Below are 13,050 nucleotides of genomic sequence, written 5' to 3'. Positions count from 1 at the left end.
AGTCTACTCTGTATGAGAAAACACGTCCACAATATGTGTATTGAGAGCTAGCCCATGCAGAAAGAGGCATGGGGCTGGCCTTGTATCAAGGAAATGATCATGCATCATACATAAACCCACCAATTGCCTATCAGAGGACAATATGTCTGCTAAATGACAAATGTAATGTAAATGTAATATTTTTAAGTGGCATTATTTGTTCTGTACTTCGATTAAATTATCCTTGCTGTCTCATTTACCTTCAAGTCAGGCCAGTAATTGTTAATCAAATTGATATTCAGTTATTTCAACATAAATGCGGCTTGGCCATATCACATTTATGCTTTAGAAATGATTCCCAGAGTGGCAGTTTGTGACTTAACAGTAGACGATTGGTCAGCCTGTACTTTTAGAGCCCTCTGATTAAAGGATAAAGGATTTAAACTTGTCTTAGTATTCTTGTGGTTTATTTACTTATTGGTTCATTTCACAGTATGATACAAATGATTTACATTTGTCTCATATCAAAGAATACTGACAGAAAAATACAACCAAAACTTTGTCCTTCTTTATACATATGCTTAAATATTCTGTTGTAAATTGATGTTGTATACCATCTCTAATGGCAATTGCCCATTCTTGTTGTAAACATTTAATGTGTTATTTATTTGTAGCACAGTTCTCATAGAAACGTTTGTTTACAGAACTTTTAAGGCAAAGTGTGTTTTAAATTTGGATTTTAATTTACACACACTTAAGATTGACAATAAAAGATCATTCACATCATAAGACCACAATTTGGTAGATACAGCAACTTTTGTCTCGTGATAAACAGGTGACAGATTGCAGGTTTCATGCAAAGGCCTCTAGATGTTTCATTCACAAAAAGAAGTTATTGCAAGATAAATAAGTTATGTAAACATTCTTTTAGAGAAACAATATGGGCGCTGAGTATTGTTTATAAACATGAACATTATGTTATTTGCAAATAACAATAAATTGTATTTCAAACTATGGAAGGCATGGACAATTTGAGATACATTATTTGTACAGTAGACTTATATATGATGCCCATTGACATTACTTCAACGGTGAAGTGTTTCATAAGAGTATAATGATTGAAGTGAAGATGTTCCATGTAGGCCTATGGTACAAAGTTAAAGGTCCTTGCATGGCACTGAAATCCTGATTTGAGTCGGGGTTAAATTGGATTTTGTTGGTGGTGGAAGTGACCCAAAACGGATGCATTGCCATTATAATTCCAAATGGTTATCTGTTCAATTCCCATTGTTGTCATCCACCCCCACCACTCCTCCCTATTTAACCATTGGATATGAGCTACGCGCGCATAACTTGAACTTTGGGGTGAATCATAGCATTGTTAACCAATGGTAGACTTGCAAGAAAGTTCGTTTTACGCGCTTGCATACCAGACAAATATTTCGGTTTATAAAATACTGTTTTGTTTTTCTTACTATATGCTATGGGTATTTCAAGATAGGTCCTTTCGTGAAAGTGAAGTTAGGCTACATTCCTTTTATGACTCAACTCATTTCTATAGTTTGGGTCAAGTTTAAAGTAATTTGTGGGCCTATTGAATATATTATGTATTTATTTTTCATCAAATCTCAGTTTCATATCAATACATGTACCCAAAGCTGAATTATTTTACTGAATTTATTCATTTTTAATGCTCACGAGATAGCTATAGTTAATGCAGCACTTGAATATAAAAATGCATTGTTATCAGATAATTCGCATCATTTAATGCGTATGGTTCCCTCCATATCAACTCAGACAGGCTGTATTTTTACACAAAACAAAGGAGCCTCAGAAAACCTATTTTCAACATGAACATCAAAGTACAAGGAAACAGTGTGATAAAAAAACGTAAAAACATAGATAAACACTATTTAGGCTATTTAAAATTCACAGTTTCCAAAATGCAGCAGAACAAATCTTTGGACATCAGCATGTTTCCATTATTTCGGTCAAATGTGATAAAAACAAAACTTGTTAAAAACAAAACAAACTTTGATGCTGAAGCAATTCTAAAGTTCCAGGGAGAACATGGCAAACGTTTTATCACACAAAATGGTTTAAACCAAATCAAAGTGTATTGGTCGCATACACTGATTTGCAGATGCTATCGCATGTGCAGCGAAATGCTGGTGTTTCTAGCTCCAACAGTGCAGTAATAATACCTAGCAAAGTTTAAAAAACAATTTAAAAAACAACTATACCTACAGAATATTGCAAAATCCTGTTTCATTCATGTTTTAAATATTTGCTGGTGTTTTTGTACACTGGCCCTTTAAAGTTATTTATTGCTTTGTATATTTTCTTCAATCGCTGTCTGATTTTTCATCTTTAGATGATGTGGCATGATTGTATAGTCCCTGTGCCATCAGGTGCAAGGCTAAAGAGTTTTTATTCCCGGTTGCCTTCTTTATCTTAGCCCTCTTGTTTTGAAACCAGATTTTAATTTGAGATTCGTTGAGGCCGAGTTCTTGTGCCAGACTCTGTCTTCTCTGTTCGGTCAGGTACCGACTAGTCTGAAACTCCGTTTTTAGTCTCTGTAGTTGTTCTGCTGTGAAGGCCGTTCTTGGACGCTTGTCATCCTTGCTTGGGGTCGTCGTCGTTGTCGTGGTAGTGGTCGACTTCTTTGGTTTACGAGATCTTGGCCCTGTAGATTAGAATACATTCAATGATCAGACATTGAAACAGACAAAAATGATGCCTTCAATATCCTCAATAACATCACTAATGCCTGACTCATTCGTATGATTATCATGTCGATCAAAACAGATTCGTAGTACTCTAACATGCTAGAATAGACCTAGTAGGATATCAGTAGTAACCAACTATTAGGCCCAATGCGCCTTTAGTAGCAGAATAAGTATCGTGGTGGTGTTAATATTAGCTAAATTGCCAGTATAGGCACAATAAGCTGTAGACCTAAAATTGTATTCGAATGTAAAGTATTCTAAAAGGGTGCAGGGTTTTGTGTGTATAGGAGAGGATGATGGGTGGGTGTTGATGGGGGTGGGGTTAGAGGGAGGGGGTATAGGCGCCCCTTTCTCGCTGTTACCATAGGAACTAAATTTATAAGCTTCATAAATATGTAATGAATATCGTGAACATTTCATAAAACTGTTTTTGAGTTGGCTGGTTCTACACCAAATAAGAGATCGATTCGCAGCTACACGTTTATTGGATTCACAATAGCATTTGAATGTTATTATGATCAATAGGCCGTTTTCTTCCATCGAAGTATATTTTTCCGTACTCCTGCAATTAAGTTTCTTGTACGGTTTATTTCGTTACGTGCAGACCTGTGCTATGAGACCAACATAAAACACAGTGGTAACTTGTTTTGTTTAGTAATGGAACTTTCTTTTGTTACTATTTTCGAGTTGTTCAGAGAAGTTAATGTATTCATTTCAATATGCATAATATAGGGCATATATGTTATACGACGATGGCATATTATCGATATTGACTTCATGTTAGTGCTTCTAAATAGCAGAATGGGTCATCCAATATAGTTTAACAATGTGCTAATTTTAAACGACGTTAGCTAGAAATTAAATAGCCGCGAAATGAAAACAGACAGTATCTATAATTGCTACTTTGATACACATTTGAAGTGTATTTACTTCGACATTATATGAAAAAGCTCAAAATATAACAAACATTCGGCTATAGGCCATGATGGAAGATCTGATAATCACATCCTACAACAGTAGATAAACACTTATGCTAGGCCTAATATCCTAATATGAGAATAGTTTAAGAATAAGATAAACTACAGGCTGAATATAGCAGAGGAGGGAAGTAAAAAGTAACTATAAAACGACGTCTTTATTCTTAATATCTGTCTAATTTTTCTCTCGAAACGTTGCACTCTAAAAGTCTGATTGCACGCATCTCAGTCATTTCGCATATAGATGGAATACTTTTTGCCTTGCTCCATTGTCAAAACAATATGCTAATTAAATATTAACAAAGACCAGTGAGGAACAATGGCGTTAAACTGCGTTTCAATACTGATTTAAAAGTTGCTTTCCAAGTTAACTACTTCAATATGTTTAATACTTCGATACTTTCAATCCTTTTTTTTCCTCCAAAAAGTATTGAATTTTCTCTTTTTTTCATCCTTTTCATTGTTTTCTTTATTAGGGCTACTCAAACGGAATTGTAAGCTTGATAATAGTTGCATGACTTGACAAATATTTTTAAAGAGATACTTATAATAACAGTAACAATACGATGACATTGCCTCTAGTAGGCCCTATGCCTAATATTTGGTTTGTAACCGCCATTATCATCCAATCAGAATTCTAGGTCAATCGAAATATTCCTTGTCGTTATGGATAAAAAATAAATAATAATAACATTACTTGGCAACCAAAAAATAATTAGAAAATAATTGTATTCATTTCCTAAAAGTTTCGGACAAATAGTTGAAAATGGGCTACACAAAGGGATAGTTTTTATGTTTGTATAATGCGGCTGCAGGAGATCGTTTCAGGTTTATATTTTGACTTATTTAGTTCACTGAGTCAGTTTATATTGCACAAGTGATCCAGTGGTTCATGGTATTCCTATTCTTACTTTATACTAAGGCAAGGAAAATACTATACTTTACCTGAGGATGGCCGGTCTGAATATCTTGTACAATACACCCAGGCTGGCCAGAGCATAGGTTTCGACGAAGGTGCAGAATTGGCTTGAGAACTATCCGAGTCGGAGCTTAGGCACTGATCTCCAATTTCTCCTCGGGACTTGAGAGGCGCATCTCCAACAATATCTTTTTTTGGCTCACCGACTGAACGAGAATTCGATGTTCCTTCCCCTGCCACGGTCCCACCTAACTGCCCAGATTTTGGGGGAAGACGAGGACTATTCTCTCGTCTATTGAGGTGATTCTCATCATAATTAAAAGTCCCGTCTTTCCGCCGTCCAAAGTCTGGTCTCAAAATATTATCAATGTAAAAGTTCGTGATTCGGTGCGGTTGCTGGTTCCCAGGTGCTTGAAGAAGAGGAATAATAGCTCTGTTGAATTCTTCGCCCGAATCTTGACGCTCTCCATTGCGATTATCATCTTCTTCCATGGTGAAATACTCAATGTCCAATTCTGGTAGCCTACCTTTCTCGCTCTCCCACACAAAATTATGAATTCCAATGAATGAATGTTTTAGCTTTCCTTGTCCACTGCGTTTTTTAAATACAATGTAATTGGAAATAAAAACGAAATCCGTTTTTTTTTCAGTATCTAGTTTTGGTAGTAATAAAACCACGCCTCTTGCCTTTTTCACAAAGAAAAAACATACTTCAAATGTATTTTCCCGGCTTGCTGCGATCAATCTATTTGTTGAGAAAGTAGACTACCATTTAAAATACTGTGTAGTAGTAGTCCCCTTTCAGAACCAATCCAATCTTGATGCTTCAACTACTAAACTACGAGTAGATAAAGAGGCGCTAACTGCTCCTGAAATACTTTCACTATGGATTTTCGTTCTTATTTTTAATAGGCTACGAGTCCCCCCAGTGACGTTGCAGTCCGGTATCTGAGACACGTGCCTTGAACCAATAGAGTTCGTGAAATGTTACCACATGACCAAGGACTCCAGAATACTAGAAGGCCGATGACAGCACCCCTACACCTCACCCAATCCTCAAAGCTGTAGTATTCAAAAACATAAACAAGTTGGCCACCATTTCTGATTCAGTCAGACTTTCCAGTTTGCTTTTATAATAAAAAACAAACTATTTTCTGCTGAGAGTTTAAAAAAAAGTTTTTTGTTATAGACATATCTCCACATTTCGTTGGTTCTTCGGTTCAAAGCGCACACAACACTTGCCCATGAAAATGGGGTATCCTCGAATGGGGGAGGGGTGTGAAACCTCAAATATGTTTCTCAATCTTCCCCCCAAAATTCTGAATGATTGAGGAATATTTCCAAATAGGGATGAGCCATCACTCCGCAAATGCTTCAGCAGTCCCAAACATTACTGAATAAGTTTCCAACGGTGTTTCCCAGAGTAGCGCATAGTTGGCTAGGGGGACACGATGGATGGTGCACTTGCTAGGCTACTCGTTTCTTCGTCTATTGCACGTGAAGTAGCCCTATGTCAAATGATATGTGAATGCAACTTAATATTCTCCTATATTGTCATGGTAGCCTAATCAAATATGGTGCGTAATAGTCATCCATTGGTCTCTGGTTATCCAATATTATCTATAACCACTATAGGGCATGGGTAATGTAGTCTATAGTTTTTATCATACGATTGTTGCTCTAGTGGACGCGGACAATCTGTTTGGTCTTTAGTCCAGTCAATAGCCGAAATCGGTTTGCGCGTAAAAAGGACCGTGGCGCTTTAAAAATTGGCGATGCCATCAAACAGCTGTGATATCAGATGTTGCGGTGAAGAATTGAAGACTATTCTTCTCTCGGTGGCCTATGCATATGGGTGATGACTGTCGTATACAATCAAACTGGGATATATTTTGACATATTGATGAGCGAAATGAGCTCAGGTCAACAAGCGCGCATCTTGCTCTCTAAACATGGTGAACTAGGTGTTTTCTATTTGATAGCCTATGTGTCATGCAGTGCCTATGGCATCACCAAAAACATGATGTTGCCTAGTTGTTGGGATTGGCCATAACATGTCTGAATCCATTATTTTGTGTTATTACACAGCGTTTGAACATTATTATTGGCCTATAGCCTAGTTGGGAATGTAGAAGGCAGAAGTTATTCCAGATGTTATCAACGATCCGCAAAATATTACTGTAAACAAATAATGCACAAGAATAGCCTATTAATTAATGTTTTGGACTGCTCCATAGAAAATATTAAATGACATAGACTGGCTTTTGTTTGAGAATATTGAGTTGGATTGATCTGATCTAGTATTCATTATACTTTTCCCTTTTTCATTTTCCTAATAGTTGGATGTAGGGGTTACAGGTTTATAGACAACATCACGGAGAGATTAAACAAAACCTTTGCATATAGCAAAAACTGAAAAAAGACATGTGTTCATGAAATACTGACTTATAATGGTCAAATCATTCGTTATATGGCTGTATTAAATCATACACATTTTAATCATTTATATTCCAGAAATACAATTGTTCAGCTAAATGTGTGTTTTTTTTATAGTCCCAGTGTCTTCTTAATTCATCTTTGTGATTCGTTTTGTTTAGGTGTGCCTATTTTTGTCCTGATACAGGATATTAGGCTGCCTATTTTAGCATTTAATTGTTACATTGATTGTTAGTGTTTAATTGTTACATTGATTGTTAATGTTTGGTGCACCTGCATCAAACATTAAATGTGACATATAGACTATTCATACGGTATGCCTATAGCATTTAAAAGGACAGCTTTGCATGTAGACTAGGTGTGCCTTGCCCACATGCGACGAAGGAAACAATGAAATTCCAATTCCATATTGCTGAAAAACACGTGCAGACTTGTTGACTTTATTTTTAAATTATTTACGCTGTTCTGCAATGCTTATTTGAAAACGTACCCGGACTCGTTGGTGAAGTTGGACCCTGTAATCGAAAATACACGCAGCTTGAAGTTGTCAGAGGGCCAAGCAATGTCAGATGAGTTTTGTTGAGCTTATATTTTTTTAGAAGCTGTATTTCGCTTACCCCCTTACACTTATTCGAAATGTATTTGAACCTGCTTTGAACTTCTCAGGCAAAACAAGGATCCCAGAATGACATTCTATAGGCCTAGGCAACTTTTCCACAATTTAATCAGGGCAGGTGAGAGAAAGTAGATCCCCTCTCCAATGACCTTTTATTTAACCTCATTCCAGGGGGTTTACACCATTAAAAGTCCAAATACTCACTTCACCTTTGAACAGTAACTGTAACTAATTAATAAGCCACCACAAAGTTGTAAAATGTTAAATCCAAGCTCATGCAGATTTGATAGCCTACTGAAATGGTGACTATTCCTTTCTTGTGTCATTTACTTGGCTTATAATAATATTGTTGCATTTATGAATTGCATTCATAACCTTGTCCTATGAAATATTGAAATTCGTGTGGAACGATTAACAAATGTGCAGAGATGTGAATATTAGCCATTTAAAATATTTTTGACGGAAGTTTCTGTCCTTCATGTTGACATCCCCAACTCTCACAATCTGCAACACTGTCTGTCAAACATAAATAGAATTTGGCATATTGTTTTCAAATGTTCAATCGTTCTTTTACGGAGTTAATCTTAGGCCAAATCATATTTTCTAAATTATTCTTGATTGCTCATATTGAAAAACATCGCAGCTCAACCTATATGCAACTTATATGCAACTTCCTACAACACATTTCTGTATAGCCAATTATTTGCAATTGGAAAAGTATTTCCTTATGAGTCCAATAATTCCAGTCTAGCCCATTCTAACAGAGTCATCCACCGACAATTTTAATAGGCCTAGGCAATCTGGTGCCCATTTTCGTAACTTTCATCCGAGCTCTCCTAACCCAGTCAAAACGTTCTATTTCGGTAAATGTCTCTTTCTATTTGGTTTACTTTCCCTCTGAAAGGGTTATGCTACAGGGGCAGAGGGATTTGTGAATGAACGCCATAGCGTTGGCTGCAGCTCACAGATCATAGCCCCAGATCACCAGCACACAGATGTGCTCCATTGAATGGCAGTGATATCTGCTCTGTAACAATGCAGGGGTCATGTTGGATCCTGACGCTTCCTGTTGGCCTTTGAAAAACAAACGGAGAGAGAAAACACTAAGGGGGTCCCCGAGGATGAGGATAAAGGTTAGGCCTACTGACCACTTCCTATAGTCTGGAAAGCTTTTGGTGAAAACTGTGCGGCACACCGGTCTCAACCCTGATAAGGTTTTTCTGGCCAGGACATAGCCTATCCAACTTTCATAGTGGTTTCCTTTTGGTTCGATTATGTAGATTATCTATTGGCATGACTTAATTTCCCGACACATTTTAAATTGTTCTTAATGCGAATGTATTTATACTCATCCCTCGTTAATTATGTTTACCCCGTTTACCCTTACATAATGTCATATTCCAGGGAAATGAATCTTGAACTCAACTGATTGCTGTCAGTATTTTCATTTTAATGTATAGCCTACGTGTACTTTAAATGTATAATTTTCTATAAACATGTAATTTATTGGATAAATGACATTTGAAATACTTTAGGATGTGCTTGCTATTTACTTATAGACCATTGATCTAAACTGTCCCTCCCTCTGTCCGCACTTTCCTTTATGTGCAAAGTGACCAAGTCTCCTTCAACAAGACGTTGAAAAGGCCAATGGGACGATTGTTTATGGGGTTTAATTACTGGTTAATCCCCCCGATCGCCCTGGCGTGGATAAATCCCAGCTGAATAGGCGTTTGAAAACTGAGCCCGTTTGGATTTCTCCAGTCAACTCAACCCCAGCCTTTTCCTCTACTTTTTTGGTGACCATGGTTACAGCAACTACAGCCTATATCAGGCTACAGCGGGGAAAAAAGGTTTTGGTCCATTGTGTTTTAATTTCGGTCAGTTCAGGAAATAAATAATAGCGTGTTTCGGTGAAATAACTTGATACATGATTATAGGCCTATAGAAATATAAAGAATTGCATCTTTAATTACATTTACTGGAATTTAACTGACACCGGCAGTGCAATTTAGGACCAATTGAAAATGCCAAGCAAAGTTGTCTTAATGCTGATGGCATTTTCCCCATCATAGTTTATGTCACCATTTAAAGAGATAAGGATTCCAGCCATGTGTTTTTGCATGTGCATAATGGGAATTTAGTTGACTTTTGCTTGTCTTCGGTAATCAATGATGTATTAAGTTCCTTGATCATCATATAGAAAATGTATCAATCATCCATTATAATATATGATTTTACCCTCATTTAGCCATGTACACTAATTTAGCCCTGTACAAATATGTCTATTAAAACGTATAAAAGGTGGACTTTATTCAATAGTGAGTGTATAATACATTATGCTCCACTGTTGTATGACATCTTTTGGTGGCATATATGTGACATTGGATTTGACAGAATAGATACTTCTCATTATAATGCATTTCGTCAATATTCATGTAGCATAGATTTGAAGAATTACTTCATTAAGATCTTCACTCTTTCTCAGAGCTAGAGAGACAAGGGAAGATGAACATGGTGGAAAGCAGAAATGTGAGAAACTTTTGTGCAAAACTTTAGTCAGTCAAAGTGCAGTAAATGCTTTTGCTTTATGTTAAATAGTATTTGACAATCTCTGTCAGCATGAATGGTAAACATGGCCGGTACTGGTGAACAATAGCCTATACTGTACTCAGTTCAAAAAAGGAAATCACAAAAGGCACTGGCTTAGTTAGACATATGGATATTTTCACAGACTCAAACCACTAGTGTGTTGTGCTAGGTGTATCTGGCTTGGTTATTCAGCATCATAATTGACCATTAAATAACATGTAATAACTCATATGAGTGTTTTCAATAACGTCTCGTAAACTAATATGGATTGATAACCTTATGACCTTGACCTAATATAAAATAACATTGAGAAGCCATCTCCTTTACAGTACTTTAGTGGTGTTATTTCATCAACCAAATAGTAGTTCTGATAGATTATCGGGGAACAATGCCCTAATTAAAAATGTGTTGCTCCCTTTTTTAATCTGAGCTTGCTGATTGAATCTCTGTGTAAGTACTACTGTATATGGACCCCAGGGATATTTTATTAGACATGTTGGCTCTTTCCCTTTTGCTCCAGCAGGTCATTTTCAGGTTTTCAATTAACAGAATGTTATTAAAATGTAATAGCCCTGATGATCTGCTCACTATTACTTTAGAGAATATGTTCATAATTGAATTGATGTTACCCCCATATTGAACTTTCAACAGTACAGTAGGTATACTGTACCATAAAAGTTGGTGGTTTGACCTATTTGCCCTACAAACTGTTTGAAAGTGCCTTGAAGTGTGTGCACGATGCACATGTTTGTGTGAGTGATTTTCTGTGATTTCATTCCCAGCTCTCACTTAGAAAAAAGATCTTAAATTTCTGTTCAGAGGCAAAACAATTCATAGTGAATGTTGTATCTTTCCAGCAGGGGTCTCTTCTTTGCGTTGTCCTGAGTGATTGTAAATTACTACCGTATTAGAGAAAGTGTAAACAGTTCCATCTAGTGGTACAGTTGGGTTAGGATATTTTGGATGCACATGGGATTTTATTGAATACTTTTAAAATAATTTATTTCAGTTGATTTTCCAACTGTAATCTAAGAAAACTAAGACTTATCAGATTTGTTTAAACATGTAAACATGATAAACACAAAAACTGGTTTATGGTAATTGCCCTAACAATCTGTTATGTAAATATATCAATATAAGTAATAATTGTCATTACAAAATTATCAACATAGGCTACATGTGATCCACGATTCTTGGATGGAACACAATCATCTTCACAACCTGAGGCACAGCTGGGGATAAGAAACAAAATGGTTACCATGGAATCTATCCAGGGAGGAAAAGTTGGCCCCGCTCCCAGAAATCTCTGGGCGGAAGGCTGACTGTCAGTCCCCCACCAGGACTATGTAGGACGCTGCCTCAGAAGGGAAGGGACTGATACAGGATGGTTGCTGCTGGTGAGCCTGGTGGCAGTCCTGTTAGTGAGAAGATGAATGTCTCAGTGTAATTCAAATTAATAACAAACAAAAAAATAGACTACAAGGTCTACTTGTGATGCTGTGTGTCATTTTGAATCCTGGTAAAAACATTCAGTGGGCTCAGAATAAGGTGTATTATTAAATGGAAAGTTCACCCAAATGTACTTCATAGAGAGTAGCCTATGGAACCAGAGAATCAGTAACCCAACATTGTTTTAAATTTATGTGCTCTATGAAGGATCAGATGTTTCTAATGTTCAAAATTTGAATCATTTTCTCTGTCCAAAATGTTTCCGAGGACCTCGGCACAGTTTGTTAGCTGTGGCTTCATGATGGACTCCCTGTCATGAACTCATATAGCCATAATGGTCACAATTCTTAATTTATTAAATGGCATTACACCAATGTGCTCGCGGGTGACCTTGATAGTCATGCTGGATTAATATAATCCTCTTGAGCATGCTATACCTGTAAGGGAGAAAGACAATATGCTCATATGGGTAAAATTGACTTAAATCAAACTGCTTCACCTTGTCAAAAGCTCCAGATCAAGGATGTCAAATTGTAACTCTGAGGTCACAAGGCCACATTCTCATACGTAATGTAGCTGTCAGTGAAGTGATCCAATTATGGCTTTAATTGGATGCATTTCAGAGTTTGTCAAGGTCTTTTCACACTGATGTCCATAATTCACTATGGATATATCATACACACCCCTGCTATGGTCGTTTTGATAGCACTTCAATTTGACACCTTCTAATTAATGAAGCAATTAGGCCAATTAACTAAGAACCGTGGAGGAATGAATTCCATAGTAGATGAGATCTTCGAAAAGGTGAATTACATGTGTCTGTAACATAAGGGGAAAACATACTACAATCTCAAGATGATAGAAAATGAATCTTTATCAGTCCTATAGTAGATGTTAGCAGTCACAATCCTTAATCTAACATACACGTTATCACCCATAAACATGAATATAGTACCATTTCTATACATTTTCATGGGGAGGAGAGACCGTTTAAAAAGTCTGCATGGCCACACTTACAGTATGATCTGTCTTTGTTTGCATGACTTGCCTCATTAAATAATCAATTGTGTCTGCTACAGTCTGATAATATGGCGCTTTTCCTGCTCTTCCACTGCTAGGCTAAATTAAAGGCCATCATCACTAGGCCAACATCTGCTTCAAGCCCTGTCTACACTCTTAGAAAAAGGGTGCTATCTTGAACCTAAAACGGTTTGTTGGCTGTCTCCATAGGAGAAGCCTTTGAAGAACCATTTCAGGTTCCATGTAGAACCCTTTACATGGAACCCAAAATAGTTCTCTTCTGGGGACAGCCAAATAACCATTTGGAACCATTTCTTCTAAGAACATAGGAGC

General features: G+C 36.8%; 1 protein-coding gene across 1 annotated transcript; it reads right to left on the bottom strand.

Moving 5' to 3' along the window:
• Positions 1–1,309: 1,309 nt before the first annotated feature.
• Positions 1,310–5,430, bottom strand: LOC124010190 (homeobox protein engrailed-2b-like). Its single transcript, XM_046322592.1, has 2 exons — positions 4,631–5,430; positions 1,310–2,665 (listed from the first exon to the last, which is right to left on the bottom strand). The coding sequence occupies exons 1-2, from the start codon at positions 5,094–5,096 to the stop codon at positions 2,325–2,327; spliced, it is 807 nt and encodes a 268-aa protein (XP_046178548.1). The 5' UTR covers positions 5,097–5,430; the 3' UTR covers positions 1,310–2,324.
• Positions 5,431–13,050: the final 7,620 nt, after the last annotated feature.

This window comes from Oncorhynchus gorbuscha, linkage group LG22 (assembly GCF_021184085.1).
Source record: "Oncorhynchus gorbuscha isolate QuinsamMale2020 ecotype Even-year linkage group LG22, OgorEven_v1.0, whole genome shotgun sequence".
In the NCBI taxonomy this organism is placed as follows: domain Eukaryota; kingdom Metazoa; phylum Chordata; class Actinopteri; order Salmoniformes; family Salmonidae; genus Oncorhynchus; species Oncorhynchus gorbuscha.
Note: the sequence above shows the minus strand (reverse complement) of the source record. Positions and strands in the feature narration are given on the sequence as shown.

What these genes read in the sequence shown, in the direction of transcription:
- LOC124010190 (XM_046322592.1), bottom strand. Translation starts at nt 5,096, where the DNA reads ATGGAAGAAGATGATAATCGCAATGGAGAGCGTCAAGATTCGGGCGAA. An exon ending in TTCAGACCGGCCATCCTCAG is followed by an intron (nt 2,666 to 4,630) that starts GTAAAGTATAGT and finishes TCTAATCTACAG; the next exon opens with GGCCAAGATCTCGTAAACCA.